This window comes from Microtus pennsylvanicus, chromosome 2 (genome assembly GCF_037038515.1).
Source record: "Microtus pennsylvanicus isolate mMicPen1 chromosome 2, mMicPen1.hap1, whole genome shotgun sequence".
In the NCBI taxonomy this organism is placed as follows: Eukaryota; Metazoa; Chordata; class Mammalia; order Rodentia; family Cricetidae; genus Microtus; species Microtus pennsylvanicus.
Window position 1 is genome coordinate 67,253,434 of NC_134580.1, and position 19,513 is coordinate 67,272,946.

The 19,513-nt window shown below is 35.7% G+C and overlaps 1 protein-coding gene and 1 pseudogene across 1 annotated transcript; both read left to right on the plus strand.

Moving 5' to 3' along the window:
• Positions 1 to 4,848: 4,848 nt before the first annotated feature.
• LOC142844866 (olfactory receptor 4F6-like) lies at positions 4,849 to 5,786 on the plus strand (annotated as a pseudogene).
• A 12,320-nt stretch (positions 5,787 to 18,106) lies between these two features.
• LOC142844238 (olfactory receptor 4F21-like) lies at positions 18,107 to 19,048 on the plus strand. Its single transcript, XM_075962559.1, has one exon. It carries the CDS (start codon positions 18,107 to 18,109, stop codon positions 19,046 to 19,048), a length of 942 nt encoding a protein of 313 aa, XP_075818674.1.
• The last annotated feature ends 465 nt before the right edge of the window (positions 19,049 to 19,513 follow it).

Consider the following 19,513-nt stretch of genomic DNA (forward strand, 5'->3'; position numbering starts at 1 on the left):
TTGTAAACACAAAACGGACCGCACTGGGAGTACTGCGAGGCTTTGAACCCTCAGAGCCCATCACAGTCACCTACTTCTACCAGGTACTGTGTAGCTCCTAAACCTACTCAAACAGTGCCACCAACTGTGGACCAAATATTCGAACATTTGAGCATATGGGAAATACTTTATTTGAATGACCACAGACAATATTTTGCTGCAAGGATATTTGCATATTCATGTTTTTGCTATTCTATTTACAATAGCTAGAGAAAGGAATATGTCACAGATCACCTAATGAATAGATAATACACACAAAGAAATTTTATTCAGCCCAAAACAATGAGTTATGCTGTTTAAAATTTTTATAATTAGTATTAGTTTTGTAAAAAAATATTGTGTGGAGATAGAGTCAACTGTTATTAGTCCATTCTCTTCTTCCACATGTTAGCTGCAGAGATTGAACTCAGGTCCTCAAGCATGATAGTAAGTGCCATTTTTATTGAGCCAACTCATTTGGCCAGGATATTTCTAATACTTTGTTTATTTCTGTTTAATATTGAGAAGATATTTACCTTGAAGAAAGAAGTAATTGCAATGAGTAATTATCAATTATCGGATCCAAATAGCTTAAGGAGACCAAAACAATTCCACTTTCTCCATAGTATCTGAGTTTCAGAGTTCTTTGGACACACTGACCAATACAAATAATTCTCTTGAGAAAAATTCTGTAACCATGAGCTCCTTCAAGATGTCATGCTTTTCCTCTATCTCTTGCTCAGATACTCTCAAGGTGTATATAATTAGCTTCATATATTCCTAATGGAGGATTCTATGTGGCACTTTATCTGAGAGGACACAGGGAAACTTGGCTCTACAAGATGTTGTTATCATTCAGGTAAAATGGAGAGATGGAAATAAACTTAACAGTGTATAAGTTGATCATACACAGATGTTAGTTTGTGAAGTTTGTGGTTAGTATTGCTGTGTACCTGAGTTGTATCCTAAAGTACTTGAGGAAATCTAGGGCAAAGTAGAGCACAGAAAAGAAAAAAAATTGAATAACACAAAAGAATGATTGTAACAGTATTCACTGTGTGAAAAGAATGATTGTAACAGTATTCACTGTGTGAAAAGGCTTTGAATTCGATTGGAAAGTGATCAAGGAGGGGTATGTGGAGTGATTCGTAGGGAAGAAAGTGAAGGGAGAAATTATGTAATGAGATTACATCATAATCACAAAAGTAAGGGGAAAATGTCTATAAAAATATTAGAAAAAGCAAAACAACACACTCAATGAATTAGTAGCTACATGTTTTTCAATAACATTGGTCAAAATGATATATAAATTGTACTGTGTAATAAAATATCAATGTTGGTTTTCTTTAAAAATATTTTACTTTGGTTTCCTTTACTTTTTCATGAAATACTTACTAAAACAACTAGTATTTTTCTCTTTGATGCAATGGGATTTTGAAGTACAATTCCCATGGTAAATGACCTGGAGACTTAGGTCACCAACCATCAGTTGGTCACAAAATGCTTTTGTCAGCTTGTAGCTAGTTAGAGCATTGGTAAGAAGTATTAAACACACAATATCCAAAAGGAAGACACATTCTAAATGAGAAAGTAATAGTGGCAAAACTGCTGTCTTAGTATTTGAGGACACCTGGTAAGTAGACTTTAATACCCTACCAGCATTAGCAGTAACTTTCTGTGTACAGCTAATACACAACATCTCTGTAACATGCAGAGTGTTCCATCTTCAATACTATTTTTCTTTCAGATATACTTATTGGGCATCCATTCATGCTGGGATTTCCAAAACAAATTTAGAAGTTGTATTGCGTAACCCTATGTTTCATTGCAATTTTTGGAACAAATTGGAGGTTAACAAGATGTTGAAAATAGTCTTATAAAGGATAAAGAAGATGAAAGCAGGAAAAGGGCCAATACACTGATTCTAAGGACTTGACCATCTCACCCAGAGATAGAAAATCTAAACATGGAGGCTGTTAGGGGTTTCAAACAGCAGATAGGTATTAGAAGACTCAGGAAATATTCATTCATGTGCTACCTTTGATTTTTTCAGTTTGCTTGTTGTGTGTCTGAGCCTGGTTCCTCTGTCATAGTCTTGGTAGGTCAGTTTGAACATAGCAACAAAATGAGCCATTAAATTTTACTCCAATTTCTTCCATTGTAACCTATATAGTGTTAACTTGCTTTTTTTCTACCTTGTCTACTGTTATCTTTCTTGGTCCTTGTCTCTTCTCCCTCATTTCTTCTCCTTTAGCATCAATCAAACAGCTGATCAATGTTAAAATAACTGGCAATGAACTGCTCCCACATGTGAGATTTTTATTGCTGATGAATCTGATGTTGAGAAAACTCTTGTAGAGTGACATATATTTAGGTGAAAATAATTTTTCAATAATTTTAAATACTTATTGTAACATTAAATGCTAGTTTGGATAAATTTGAAACCACTCTATTGAATTTATAGATCTGTTCTTCCTGAATCTAGTATTTTGTATTTACAACTCCACCTTTGGTTAATGTTGATACAAGATTCTTTTAGATTTTTTAAACAACACAGAAATAGAGAATTTATGTAGGGACAGCCACTTACAATTCTATCATTTAGTCCTCACCATTACTGGTGTTATTTGGTGTTTCTTAAAGAATGTTTAAGTTTAAAATGTTCACAAATAGTCATATTACTGTTTTTATACTTTTTCTTGTTTTTTTAGGTAAGTATAAATCTCTCTAGACTTGCCTGTGTAAACCTATTCTGGTGATTTTTAATGTGTCATAATATTTCATTGTATGCTTATATTAAAATTAATAATTCATTCTTTACACTTTTAGACTATAGTCTCTGTGTGAATATATTTGTCACATATTTAATATTCAGTCTTGTAATAATGACTATATTTTAAAATCTATTAAACAGCAATTTGTAGTACATATACAAGGTACAAAATGAGATTTTTATTTAAAGCCTTAAAATGTTCAGGCTCTTTTGCTGATCCATCTCTTCTGCCTTTACAAATCTCTCCTTTTCTCTCCATACTGATTGGCAGAACAGAAAGATTATGACTGGTGATGGATATAGAGAACTATTTGACTTCTTAACTGTGTATGTTGATCTCATTGTGAGTTTTATGTGCAAGTGGTACTGTTTTTTCCATTCAGATACCTTACTTGGCAACATGTTGCAATATTATGAGTGTTTATATTCTGAATAAATGATGACTATATTTTTATACTTATGAGTACAATATCATCAGTGAAAAAATGCAAACACTTGGAAGCTATAAACAAGAAAGATAAGAAATAAACCATTTTACGAAAACTCTGTTAGAGCTTGTTTTCTTCAAATCATCCACACAGTAAAATATACTGAATATGTATATATTTTGTATTCCAGAATATCAATATTTTAAATTTGTAGATAGCATTTAATTCCTTTAGAATTTTGATTAGAGGTCCTTTACAAAAGACGTCTCCTCCAGTTGAGCACAGTGTTCTAGTGTACCTGTTCAGTCCTGCTCTATTTCATCTGGTATTTAGAATATAATTTCTCCACTTGTGCCCATACAGCACAGGCTCCTTGCCTCACCACCTCATTGTTTTTCTTTGGTTATGGTACTTATGAGATATTTATAAAGAACAGTGTGTCCAGCCTGACTGCCTCAAGTTGCTCTGAGTTGTAATAAGTTGTAATTTCATTCTTAGAGCAACTTAAGGCAAGGAACCAGGTATGAAGTGAGTGATGACATGAAAATGACCGTAATAAAGAGGCTGAAGGAGAGTTTGCTCGTTTCTGTAAAGTGTGGAATTCAGATGTAGGATAATCAGTTACCCCTTGCTTTGCAACATGCTGACTCACTGAATCTTGATCTTACTATTCCAGGTAAACTGGAGGCTGGTACTCCCAGAACATGCTGTTCCCTTCACTGATATGAGTATGTACCACTTACTCAGCTTTTAAACAGGTGCTAAGTATCTGAACACCTAAGGTGCCAAGTCCTCATGCATACACAGCTAGCACCTTACTTAGTGAGTCATCCCAGCAGCCCTTTTTCTGTTTTATATGTTAATCATCAATTGAGGTCAACTAATGATTATGATAGAAAGCAAATATGGCTTGCACGTTTTATTTGTTACATTTTGGTATGAATAATTCATCCACTCCCTAACCCCATATATTTCTCCGCTGTGCTATGACAGATTATATGATGTTCTTTCTAATTTTGTATATGACCATTTGAAAGTATTAATTATGGTGAAGCTACTGCTTATTAAACTTCACAAACTTATTGTTGGTTTCAGAAAAAAGTTCTAAACATAGATCCAAAATTATGTCTGGCTTGTCCTCCATTCTGATCTCCATCACTCTTCTTGCCTATTAGTCTTCCTGTCTTGGATTCTTTGTGTGAACTAGTTCCAAAGACTATCTCTCATTCTCTTGAGTAGTAACAAGGCTATTATCAATGAGTCATGACCACTATGACAAGTCACATACCTGGGGTACTACACTGTTGTCTTTCTTAAATGTGTTGTCAGTACATGTTGCAATGTATTTAGATCCTGATAAACTAATAATCTATTTTTCACATGATTTTGACTTAGGTCTTGACTTATAGTAAATAACTACAAACTATTAGTTGAACAGATAAATGAGTTAAGGAAATTTTCAAATTACTTTCTAATGACTATAAAATTGTTTGGTTTTAATTCATTCAGAAATATTCTTAATTGTTTTTTCAACTATTTATTTATAATGAATTTTTAAAAAAAATTCCTTTGTTTTCAGTCCCTTAGGTAACAGAAAAAAGAAAAGAAAAAAGAAAGAAAGAAAAGTAAATGTTTAAAACAAATTACACAGAGTTGTCTGAGTTTGTATTTCTGGGACTTTCAACATCTAGACCAATACAGCATTTCTTTCTTGCCTTCTCTATGGTGTTTTACGTAGCCATTGTGCTGGGAAACACCCTTGTTGTGCTTACAGTGACCTTTGACCCACATTTACATTTCCCTATGTACTTTCTTTTGGGAAACCTCTCATTTATTGATTTATGTCTTTCCACCTTAACTGTACCAAAAATGTTTTCTGACCTCTCCTCTGGGCACAATACCATCTCATTTCAGGGTGTGTCTTCCAGATATTTGTCCTTCATGTCCTGGGGGGATCTGAGATGGTACTGCTGATAGCCATGGCCTGGGACAGATATGTGGCCATATGCAAGCCCCTCCACTACCTGACCATCATGAGCCCATGGACGTGCCGTTTGCTCTTGTCTGGTGCTTGGGTTATTGGGTTACTGCATTCTGTTGCCCAATTAGCTTTTGTTGCTCATTTGAATTTTTGTGGTCCTAATAAGATAGATAGCTTTTACTGTGATCTTCCTCAGTTCATCAAACTGGCATGCGCAGAGCCCCACAAAATGCAGTTCATGGTTACTGCCAACAGTGGGTTTATTTCTGTAGGAACCTTCTTCTTATTGATTATTTCCTACATTGTAATCCTTTTCACTGTAAGAAAACATTCATCAGGTGACTTGTCCAAGGCCCTCTCTACTCTTTCTGCTCACATCTCTGTGGTGATTTTGTTCTTTGGACCATGCATCATTGTGTACATGTGGCCATTTCCTACTTTCCCTCTGGATAAGTTTCTTGCCATTCTGGACTTCATGATTACGCCCATCCTGATCCCTGCCATTTACACACTGAGGAATAAAGACATGAAGGTGGCAATGAGGAGAATGATTACTCAACTGCTCAAGATGATCAAAATGTCTTGATCTACAGAAGTACAAAATGCATCTTCTAATTGCCCTCCTATAAGCATAGCTGAAGAGTTCTTGGTTGAGACTATTTATTTTCCTTTATCCAACAGTTTAAAAAATGTTGGATACTTTATTTCAAGTTGACTAACATTAATGACATCTTAAGTGGAGTTTATAATTGTTTTGTACTGACTATACTCATTATCCATAGAAAAGCTAAAAAGCTAAAATTTCTATCCACATCATTTATTTGCAAAGCTATTTTTATAAGTTGATATTTTCCTGTATCTTATTATACTTATATTTTGGCAATCAAAGCATGTTCATTTTATATGCTGATTGAGAAATAGTTACAATTTTTTTCTTACATCATACTATGAATTTGAAAGGTAGTGAGTTGAATAAATTTTGAAAATATCTTAATTTCTAAGAAATTGAGCTTTTGCTGGACTTCACAGCCTATGTTAATAAAACACCTTTCAGTAACTAAACTTAAGACCTCTAGTCTGTTATATACTCAAACTTTTTAACCTGGCTTTAAGAGAACATTGTAAGAACCATTTTTAGTTGCCTTGTAAATGACTTTTACAACCTAATCGAAAATCTTAAACTGTGTGCTTTCCCAAGCCTCCGGACCAGATACATGTATCATTTGATAAAACCAACAAATACAGAAGTGGAAAGTAACTTCATAAAATCAATAATAAATCATAATGTGACCACTTTTGGTTATTGGTTGGTAAACAATGATGTTTTGTTTTCTGGGTGAGCTAGGATCAATTGGAGTCAGTGACTTTATTCCTTGTAACACTCTGTTAAAAAGTACTGTAAACTGCCCAATTGCTTTGCCACGTAATTGATTCTCTGCCATTCATGAATACACAGTGAAGTCTTTATTAGATATGACAATGACATCACACACAGATAGGCATCATTCGCATACATGGCTGAATAAACATACTGGTACACATAGGGGTAGACACACAGACACAGTTGTTGTACCCAGAATCGGGTCTCCCCAAGACCACCAAGGGACCAAATCCGCTGCAAAAAGCAAAGAGTCTGTTTTTATTACTATACCAGCATGCTGGGGCCTGATCATTCTTCCCAAAGGCAAGATGGCAATGACCCTGAGAGGATTGTAGCTTTTTTTTTAAGCCTTACTGAGGGGAGTGTTGGAGGAAGTTGGGAAATTTTAGATATTATTGGCTTAAGCAATCTTAATCACATTAGTGCAACTTAATTGGCTAGGGCTAGTCAGGGGTTAATCAAGGCTGCAGATTTCCATTTTGGGGCTGGAATTTCCAGGCCCTGTCTTGAACTGCTGTAGAGGGTAGTTCAGTACTGTCCTGTTCTAGTACTGTGTGCACCAGGCCTCCTCCTTGCTGTTAGCAGTGTTATAGATAGATCTTTATTTATGCATGGCTTTTCATCAGAAACTTCTTACTCATTCTCAGGAAATTGCAACTGAAGCCTGATCACTGACAGAAAACTGGGCAGCCTGTTATGGCATTTGCTCGGTCCATTCAACAGGGACAGACAGCCACAAGAAAGCCTTTACACAGGCACAGAATCAGGCTCAAATGACAGACAGACAGAGGACAGAAGACTCAGAGAACAGGCAGTAGAGAAATCAGCTCTGGACCTACTTTTGGTTAAATGATTCCAAAGGAAGTGCTTTTATATTGTTCCTCAATATAAGACAGATGCATTTTCAATAACTCAAATTTAATCACTTATACTTTACAACCCCCACACTGCAGACACCACTGGCCTCCAATAGTCCCTCCATGAGGCCCCTTCCACCATCCTTTATGTGGGTGATGTCAGTTCTGTGCAGGTTTTCTGCAGATAACCACAGCTGCAGTGAGTTAGTGAATGCAACAGCTGTGCTATGTTCAGAAGATGCCAGTCTCTTTGCTGTACAGCTTCCAATCTTCTCTCTTCACTTCTTGTGTCCTCTCTTCTGCCTTTCTCCCTGATCTTTGAAGAGAGACATATGGGTGTTACATAGAGGACTGAGCATTCTAATGCCACTTGTTCGTAGCACGTTAGCCAACTCTATGTTTCTGTGTTAACGTTCGCTGACCCTTATATCCCTCCCCAGAAAACTACAATAAGAAGCTTCTCTGATGAAGGCAGACTGCCACATTAATCTTATATGGTGAATCATAGCTTGAGTATCTTCTCTTAATTGTGATATCTGGTCATAAATTCTTTAAATTCAAAATTTTTTTTCAAATATTTAACTTTGGTTTAATGTTTTCTAGTTGTTTGTCATTTACTTTAATCTGAGTTTTTAAATTTGCTTTTCTGGGGTCTAGAGAGATGGTTGAATGATAAAGAGAACTTGCTGTTCTTACAAACAACAAACAACTGGTTCAATTCCCAGCATCAAGTGGTTCATAGCTGTATGTAACTCCAGCTCAAGGTATACTACTGTTTCTTATGGTTCATGTGAGCTCTGGCTTGTATGTGAACAAAGGCATATCCACATACACATAAATAGATAAATCGTGAGACATGATTGCTCCTGGCAGTACTGATCTATTCCTGAAAGAGTGTAAGGCACTGAAGACACTCCTCTTGGAGCTTATTTTCTGATTGACAAAACTGGCCTTTGAGCAAAGAACTGCCCCTGCCTCAACTACTGACAAAATGCATTATGCCCAACTATATAAGCAAGATACAAGCAAAAATGACTGCCAAACATTGCCAAGACAGGAGTCTACCAGGCACCAGAAGATCCTTTGGGCTAAGGATTCTGTAGGAAGACAAGCCTACCTTGACCTGAGCAGCTAGGCTGTTGATTCTGGTAATTCTGTCCACTGTCTGGAGATCTTCAGTTTAGATGAAAGGCAGTTTTTCCCAGTGGTTGGAACTTGGCAGTTGAAGTGAATTGTGGATGGATGTTGTTTTGTGTTCATCTGTCTTCTGTCTTCTTTGGAAGAAATAGAGTACTGCTGCTAGGAGCCAACCTGTCTTTTTTTGTTATGAAAAGTTTTTTAATAATTAAATATTTAAATGCCATATTCCCTAAAATAAATAAATAAATAAATTTGTCAGGCAGTATATACCCATTGGTACAATAGTGGTATAGTTGGTATGGGAGTTAAGCACATTCTGTCTCTATCTGCTCCATGGTAATAAATACGTTCTAAAGTTTAAATGACAAGGCATTATCACTTTTTCTCAGCTACAACTTAAACTCTCATATTGTTATTTCTCAGACTGTGTTCTCTTGGACACTGTGTTAACCATTCTATGTTCACCTATGCATTGGAACAGTATTGGCGAGAGACATATCTGATTATGTAATATCTCCCCTATGACAAACAATGGATTGATATAATTAGAGGGCATTTTTAATAATTGTTAAAATACAACTAGGAAATTATCTTTATCCTATTTCAATTATGATGCATATGCAATTTTATTGCATATGATAAATTACTCTTCTATTAATTTCTCATCACTTAGAGCTATGCATAGATTTGCACAATCCAATTTTCAGAATGTCAAAAAATAAAATTCTGAGAAAAATGAGACCCACCTGAATTATAAAAAACAGAAGTTCAGAGTTATGCACATAGTGGAAACATGTCAATGCTACCCTGGCTGTCATTAGCCATATATATTTAACTTGTGATAATCACTTAGTACTGGAATTCACATTTTAGTTCAATTTGCAACATTATACATAGAAAAATTAATGTTGTTCTCTCTTTACAGAGACATTTTTAACCATCATCATTGTGTTTTTAAATAACATTTTTTATTGCATTTTCCTATCCTAAGTCAAATCTAAGTTTGATGAAGCGTAAGAGTCACATGAGGGCTATATTTAGAGTGAGTATGAGATTTCCCCTGGGAAAATGCTAGGGAAAGTCTTTCAAAGCTTGGGTTCTATTTAAAACATAGACCTGCAAAGATTTTCCACAAAGAGGTTTCATAATACATTGTTCTACACCGATGAAGAATCCTCATTAAAGTTCCTAAGTGTAGTAAATGAGCTCACCATCATTTTGGGGTAAAGGCACAAGCTAAAATAACTATTGTCATATAAGAAGAAACTGATTTTACAGGCAATTCCTGTAGGTAAGTTCATGAAAAACTCTTTTTGATTTAGGGATATCACTTTCCATCTAATTAGGTAATTTCAGAATATTTTTCCCTGTGGCATTTTTTTTTACTTTCAAATATAGATCTTCGAGTTCTAAATGTATTATTCATGTGAGTATCAACCACAAATATTATAGATTTTCTCTCAGTGACTCATTTACTGCAATTTCACATACACACATACATACATACACACACACAAACACACACACAAACACACACACATTCACACACACGCACATAAACACACAGAGAAACCTACAGTCTTACATGTGTTTCTCATGAATTTAACTTGGAGTGCAAAGTCTTTCAAATGAATTGCAAGATCCTTTAATCTTAATATTTTCTATATAGTTTTAATTTTTCCTTTTTTATCACATAATCAAAGCAGTAAATTCAGGTATGCTAACTATTGACATCAACAGGGTAGCCTACACTCCACACTGACGACAAAAATGTTTAAATGCTTTTAATAATAATGTGCACTTCTGTACAACCTCTGTTAATTGTGCATGTGTGTGTCTTCTGAGTCTTCTGTCATCTTTATGACTTAATTTTCTCAAAGTCAAAATTTTTATTAGAAGCCAGATAATACTTAGTATATATATTATAGATCTGCCACTTTCTACTTATATGAATGAACAAAGAAAAATAGGAAAATAAATTTTAAAAACAACAATTTAAAGTCTAGAGACTATTTTATCTGATACCCATTGAGATTAACATAGATAATACATTTGTGCTTACCTGAGCTTTAAAATAAACATGGAACTTAGTTTTTAATAAAAATTGTCATAGGGGAAAAGTAGCTTGAATGTCCCTCCAAGAATAAAATATTAGGTTTACTCTGTAACTCTATAAATGAAACATTTTTTCTACTTACTATAGATTCAACAATGTACAAACCTATTTTATACAATTAATATCTATTTGACCAGCCAGTATACTTGAGTAATTAGTCCATTTCTGAGTACTTTATACTTTCAGAAATACAGTGCTGTAAAATACTGTAAAAATAAATTCTGACATTGGCCATCTCATTTCCTTTAAATATAGACACGTGGAATAGAATAGCAGGGTCAGAGTTAAAAAGGTTTGGTCTTCAGTGATCCCTCTGCCCTGTGGAGTCACTGTGACTCATGTTCCTATCACTGAAGCTGAGAAGTATTTCAGACCACAGCAGCCACGGGATTATCATAGTCTCGGGGAGTATCATAACACAATCTGGAAAAGTTTCTGAAACTGTTGTGGCCTTAAAAATAAATCTTAACCTAAAATTTTAAAATAATTTCCACATCTGGAGAGATGACTCAGTGGTGACTCAGAGATGACTTCTGGTGTGGAAGAGGACAAGAATATGCATCCAAAGTCCTTTCTCTCCTATCTCGTGTGCATCTCTGTATACATGTAGCATACACACAGTCAAACACACAGAAACTCATATGTGTGTGTGTGTGTGTGTCTATCTTTATTGGTATATGTCTAATATGTAAAGTGTCATGAATAAGAAACTTGTAATTGCCCAAAGATTTTTTTAAGACATTTAATAAGATCATCAGAAATCAATGCTCTCAATATTGGCCTGCATTAATAACAACCAGTTATAGCTAGTTATTCATGTTCCAACAAATTTGTAGTAAATGACTTAGCATATTAAATTGAACTCATACCTATCTAATTTTCACTGTGCTCATTCCAGTTTTAATTTTAATTTTAGTTTAATTTGATCAGAGCTTAATTTATATAATTCTAAGATCTCTAGGTCTCAAAAACAATGTGAATTTTCTGATAAGATCACAGGACCCTTTCCCTGAACATGTGTTACATATATACAGTGGTTGGATAGATATTTTACAAATTATTTTTTTATAATTTTCAGTTATCTTTCCCATTACCATGGTTGAATCTCACATTTTGTTCAATTTTCTTTTTTTTATTGATAAAAGGAGAATAAAGAAAAGAAAGAAAAAAAACAAATTTCCACCTCCTCCCAGCCTCCCATTTCCCTCCCCCTCCTCCCATTCTTCTCCCCCTCCTCCCACCCCTCTCCCTTTCCCCCCACTCCTCTCCCCCTCCCTCTCCAGTCCAAAGAGCAGTCAGGGTTCCCTGCCCTGTGGTAAGTCCTAGGTCCTCCCCCCTCCGTCCATATCTAGGAAGGTGAACATCCAAACTGGCTAGGCTCCCACCAAGCCAGTACATTGCGTTGGATCAAAACCGCGTGCCATTGTCCTTGGCGTCTCATCAGCCCTCATTGTTCGTCATGTTCAGAGAGTCCAGTTTTATCCCATGCTTTTTTTGGTAACAGTCCAGCTGGCCTTGGTGAGCTCCCAGTAGATCAGCTCCACTGTCTCAGTGGGTGGGTGCACCCCTCGTGGTCCCGACTTCTTTGCTCATGTTCTCCCTCCTTCTGCTCCTCCTTGGGACCTTGGGAGCTCTATCCAGTGTTCCAGTGTGGGTCTCTGTCTCTATCTCCATCCATCGCCAGATGAAAGTTCTAGGATGATATGCATGATATTCGTCAGTATTGCTCTAGGGTAGGGTCATTTCAGGTTCCCTATCCTCAGCTGCCCAAGGAATTAACTGGGGGCCTCAGCTTGGGCACCTGGGAGCCCCTCTAGGGTCAAGTCTCCTGCCCATCCTAAAGTGGGTCCTTTAACTAAGAAATGGGGTTCCGTGCTCCCCTATCCAACCTTCCTTTATCCCGATCCTCCTGTTTCCTCAAGTCCCCCCTCCTTTCCTTCTACCTTTTCTCTCCCCATCTCCCCTTACCCCCATCCCACCCCACCCCCAACATCCCACTTTTCTCCCCAGCAATTTTGTCTACTTCCCTTATCCAAGAGGATAACTATATGTTTTTCCTTGGGTTCACCTTCTTACTTAGCTTCTTTAGATTCGCCTATTGCAGACTCCGTGACCCCTATTTATGGCTAGAAACCAATTATGAGTGAGTACATCCCATGTTCATCTTTTTGGGTCTGGGATACCTCACTCAGGATAGTGTTTTCTATTTCCATCCATTTGCATGCTTTATATGGAAAAACAAAAAACCCAGGATCGCCAAAACAATCCTATACAATAAAGGATCTTCTGGAGGAATTACCATCCCTGACTTCAAACTCTATTACAGAGCTACAGTAATGAAAACAGGGTGGTACTGGCATAAAAACAGAGAAGTCGACCAATGGAATCGTATAGAAGACCCGGATTTAATCCCACAAACCTATGAACACCTCATTTTCGATAAAGGAGCTAAAAGTATACAATGGAAGAAAGAAAGCTTCTTCAACAAATGGTGCTGGCACAACTGGATGTCAACCTGTAGAAGAATGAAAATAGACCCATATCTATCACCGTGCACAAAACTCAAGTCCAAATGGATTAAAGACCTCAATATCAGCCCGAAAACACTGAACCTGATAGAAGAGAAAGTGGGAAGTACCCTACATCAGATGGGCACAGGTGATCGCTTCTTAGGTATAACCCCAGAAGCATAGACATTAAGGGCAACATTGAATAAATGGGACCTACTAAAACTGAGAAGCTTCTGTAAAGCAAAGGACACTGTCACTAAGACACAAAGGCAACCTACTGACTGGGAGAAGATCTTCACCAACCCCACAACAGACAAAGGTCTGATCTCCAAAATATATAGAGAACTCAAGAAACTAGACTTTAAAAGGCTAATTAACCCAATTAAAAAATGGGGCACTGAACTGAACAGAGAATTCTCAACAGAAGAAGTTCAAATGGCCAAAAGACACTTAAGGTCGTGCTCAATCTCCTTAGCAATCAGGGAAATGCAAATCAAAACAACTTTGAGATATCATCTTACACCTGTCAGAATGGCTAAAGTCAAAAACACCAAGGATAGCCTTTGCTGGAGAGGCTGTGGAGGAAGGGGTACACTCATCCATTGCTGGTGGGAATGCAATCTTGTGCATCCACTGTGGAAGTCAGTGTTTCGGTTTCTCAGGAAATTCGGGATCATCCTACCCCTTGACCCAGCAATACCACTCTTGGGAATTTACCCAAGAGATGCTCTATCATATGTCAAAAGCATTTGTTCAACTATGTTCATAGCAGTATTATTTGTAATAGCCAGAACCTGGAAACAACCTAGATGCCCTTCAATGGAAGAATGGATGAAGAAAGTATGGAATATATACACATTAGAGTACTACGCTGTGGTAAAAAACAATGACTGTTCAATTTTTAAATATATTTCCGAAGGTTAAATTTTTCAAGTAAATGCATAAACTGTCATTTATTTTCAGAAATTTCATCCTTTTTTCTGTTTTAATTATATTGTATGTGCTTTTAAGGGACAGTGATAGGTTATATATTTTCCTTTACTTGACTTTAATTTGTTGAGGCAAACACTTTTCTGATCCTCAAATGATTCTTTCTTTGCTACTTTCTTCAAAGGATTATTGCTGAATTAAAAAAAAAATCTCTACTTACAAAATGTTATTAGACCATAGTGCTGCAAGGATTCCTTCCCTAAAATTTCATGTATAGTTCAAGTATACAAGATTAATATATGGTAATCTTGTTACAGTATTTCAAAAATAATCCTTATTTGTTCATGGTTGGACTGCTATCCAACAATGGTAGAACTCTTGCATCACTTGTTCAAGACTCTATGTTCAATTTATACTCTGTAAAAATAATAAATCTATCAGTTAAATAGTTAATTAATAAAATTTCTGGAAGTCATATCTGAAATCCCATTGTGCTTATAGCTTTTCAGAGTACTATGTGATATATTCGGCTACTTAATTCATCAAGACCCTCAGTTGGAGAGGTAAGCATTGCTATTGGATGCTGATTGGAAACAAAGAAGAACATGGAGGAAAATAATGCAATCACTTTACATTTTTGATGTGGGAAAATATGAATCATGAATATGATGTGGGAAAATAGGAAACCAATAGAATCATCAACAGGTACAATAACTGAACCGCTGAAATTGATTGATAGTATAACCTGTGCACCTGGAAAATATACGTGAAGAGCAGAAGTCTGTGGTGTGACTATTCTATGTGTCTGGGAGAATGGTAACAATACACATTAACAGATTTGGTTAGCCTATGGGAATATAAATTCATGTTTTACAGATTAACTTGAAACTCTAGAAAGACTTCTTTTCAATATGGCATATTAACTTTGGACGTTGTACTCTGGGATCCAAAATTAAAACTAATGGTAAATAATTTAATAGTAAGATACTAATTAAACTGAGTATCATGATGCTGAAATAAAACAAAACAAGACGGGTCTAGTGTGAGTGAGTCACGCCAAATATTAGGAGTTGAAATAGGAGAAACCATCACTTTATATAAATAAAAACATGGAGAAAGGTTGAAGACAATTTTTCAGAAAACTGCTTGAGAAAATGCCAGACTGAATGTAGTTGCAGTCATCAGAAGGACTTGTTTGCAACGAATCATAAAGAGCAGAGTTCAGTGTTCTCACATCACTAGAAGAAATCTGGAAAAGGACTGATGGCTTTGGTGAAGTTGGTCAACATGCGCACTGAGTGCTGGGCTTTGTTCAAGTATCCACTGTGCTGCATGTAAGACATGGGCTTTATGCATCATAGCTGCAGCACTCTTAAAAACAACAATAGCATGAACTACAGAAATGAAACAAGGAGCAAAGATACATTTTGTCCATAGGAAGGTCTTTTTCCCTATTTAGAGGAAATGGCTTTCTGGAAAATTACTGATTTGGAATTACATGCCCAAATTTCAATGAAAAATAGAAATTTCACTACATGTTCAAAAATAAACCCAGACTTCCTGTTCCTGGTGTGAGATAAAGCTGTAATCTTTAAAAAGTGGAGTTGGAGATCATTAAAGGACAGGAGAGCAAGTGGTTATGAGAGCTTCATGAAGCCAAGAAGCCAAAGCATTAGAAATATACAAAAACAAATTAATAAAATCAGAACTGAATCCTGGAGAAAAATACAGTAAAGCAGTGAGTAAAAATTTATTGCTATAGAAAATATCCAGAATAGTTTCTTTCAAGGAACATGGTGTCCATGACAATTATATGATAAGACTGACTGAATGGACACCAAGGATTGCTGAGAAATGTCTGGCAATAGAAAAGAATAGTTACAGTGGACATCACTTCAGAGATTTTTATCTTAATGAGCTTATAATAGCTATAGGATACATAAGCTGGAAGGTGTTTGATTGGAAGGAGTTTGGGATATATTTAAAAGTACCAATCATAATAGCATATTTCTGTAGTCAAAAGAAATGAATATGTTTTCCAAATTTCTAAATGTAAATCCTGAACCTGACACTTTATAGTTCTGTAAATGTGGAGTTTATTTTTTAACATATAAATCTAGAACAAGAATGAAGAATGTGTACAGGATTTCACATGGTTTAAGATTTAATGGACTTGCTAAGCATATCTGCACAAGAGAAGTACATAATAAATGTTGTATATTGATATATAATTAGACAACTAATAACGTGTACTTTTACATTCACTAAATTTGATGTCTAAGCAGGACCATGATAAAAGTGTCACAAACTAATTTTTTTTTAATCATCTCAATTTGGGTAGTAACATTCATAAAAACTGTATAGAAAAAGTATACATGTATACACATGTAAGACATGAATTATTTAAAAAATAACCTACAAGAAACATTAATGCAAATATCACATTGGTGTAGGCATATCTTTAGGTAAGATTCCAAAACTACACTAAAGTGAAAACAAAAATGATAAATCAGATCTATATAACAAAACAAAAATAAAACTAACCAAAAGGAAGGAATAAAATAGAATAATACGAACATTCATCAGTAATATTAAGAAAGTCAAAATGGTATAAATTCTCCCCTGGGGAAAAAAACTATTCAATTTGAAAGTCACGGGGCAATGAGAATGAATGTCACTTCAAAAGAAAACAAATACAGATGCCCAAATGACATGTAGAAAAATATTCACTATTGGGGATATTGAGATGGTTCAATAGAAAAGATCATCTGCTGCTTTTAAAGGGGACCCATGTTAAATTCCTATTACCCACAAAGTAATTCATAGCCTGGAATAACTCAGGTATCAGAGGATCAAATGCTGTCTTCTAACTTCATTGGGAATTGCACATACGTGGAGCGATATAGATATGCAGACAAAATAGTCATATGCATAAAAGCAAAAAATAAATATTTTAAATCCTTTGTTAATACCATAAGTCATGAGTGAAACACAAATCAATACTACAATGCAATAACAGTATCATCCACTATCAAATCAAAATTATCCAGTGTTAATCAAGAATAAAGTAAAAGTTTAGTTTTATGCACTTGTGATGAGAATGTTCATGTAGCAGTTGTATTGAATCATAGACATTTCTCAAAAAGATAAAATAGAGCTGCCATATTTATCTACTATTTTACCTTGGGTTGTGTCTTAAGCAAACAAATTGAGCATACCGAATAGATACCTGATTTTACATATTTATGACTCTACTATTTACAATACCTTACACATAGAAATAACTATCATACAATTAAATAATAGTCATACAGAAAGGAATTGTGTCATTTGCAACATGATAGAAAAAAGTGCAAGGCACTGTTTAAAGGAACTGTCAGAGAGAGAAAACATGTCCAACTTCTCATCATTGGTAGAAAATGTTAAAGAAAAAGTAAGACTGTAGAAAAGTAACTAATAGTGATTTGTGAGTGAGAAAATGGGAGAGTTGAAAGACTGAAATGTACAAATGAAATATGTATAAAAATAGCTTTGTACCTCGACCTCCCTTTCACCAGTGAAACAAATTCATGAAAAAAAATTTGCAAAATACTACAAGAACACATTCTATGGATATATTTCTGTCATTTGAAGTGAATAGACACCTGAAAACATTTAGAAAAGAGTTCAGGGAACACATTTAGAAATGCTACAAAGCAAACCTACTATAAGAGAATGTCTGGCTGGAGAATAAATAGGAGAAAACCCATTTGCCTCCCTTTATCATATTTATGCTTGTGTTTCCTTAGGGGCACTACCATGAAAGCTTTATTATTTTTTTAGATGCTTATTCTTTTGCTATCCAACTCAAAGTTTTTTCTCCTGATTTTGATATTCAGAGAATCAAGGAACTTCATAAGTTGGACATATCCTTTAGTAGCTAAGCTACAAATTTTCATCATATGCCTAGCATCAAGTGATTTGAAACTTCCCATGCCAATGGATCAACTAAATGACTCCATAGTTTCTGAGTTTGTGCTTCTAGGACTCTCTGGTTCTTGGAAAACGAAAGCTTTTCTCATGCTGACATTCTCTACACTCTACTTAGGAATCATTGTTGGAAATCTCTTCATTGTCATTTTGGTCTTTGCTGACTCTCATTTACATTCACCTATGTACTTCCTGTTGGCCAACCTGTCTTTGAATGATGTGTGGGTTTCCTCAACCACCGTTCCAAAGATGATTTCAGATCTTCTGAAAGAATGTAAAATAATTTCTTTCTACAGTTGCATGACTCAGATCTTTTTTATCCACATTATGGGAGCAGGGGAGATGGTGCTGCTCATAGCCATGGCAATTGACAGGTACACAGCCATCTGTAAGCCTCTGCGCTACTTGAGCATCATGAGCCCTAAAATATGCATTTCATTTGTAATTGCTGCCTGGGTCACTGGTGTGGTCCATGCTCTGGTCCAGTTCTCTTTTGTTATAAACCTGCCTTTTTGTGGTCCTAACAAAGTAGACAGCTTTTACTGTGACTTCCCTCGAATCATACAACTTGCATGTACTGATGGAGACAAGTTTGAGTTTGTTGTTGCTGCCAACAGTGGCTTCCTGAGCATGGGAGCCTTCTTCCTGCTTCTCCTCTCCTATATGTTCATTTTGATCACCGTCTGGAAAAGGTCCTCAGGGGACTTGTCCAAGGCGTTGGGCACTCTGTCAGCACACATCACCGTGGTTGTTCTTTTTTTCACTCCATGCATGTTTCTCTATGTGTGGCCTTTCCCCGCATCAGCAGTTGACAAATACCTGTTTATTGCTGACTTTGCTATCACACCTGCTCTGAATCCTGTCATCTATACACTTAGGAACAAAGATATAAGAGTATCAATCCAAAGATTATACAAAAAGTTTGGTTATGACAGTTTTTGCTGAATAAATCTGGTGTGGGAGCTCTAAAAGCATATGGACAACTGTATAATGTCAGGTTTCACTAAGGCACATAATTTTGTAACCAGTACATGTCCTCTACCTCACAACACACATCCATTCCCACAGACCATTAGTGCCTTGCTCCTTTTTCTTTGAGAAATTAGAATACTTCGGTATTCTAAAAATGCAGTATGGGTAATTAAATGTGTGTTTTGGGTATTTTAAACAACTAATAGTGATCAAAAATGAACACCACATTTGTTTGTCCAAATAAATGAATAATCACAATGAGTGGTTCTGTATATATGATGAGTGTGTCAGTAATTTAGATTGTGTTGTTTCAAAAGGTACACAGAGTTTACATTTCAAAGTGAATAATTTATTCTTAAGTAGATTCAGATTCATCAGTGGGAAAGTGCCACATTAGTAGCTTCTACTGGCTCTGCTCTAAAGGAAAATATATACATG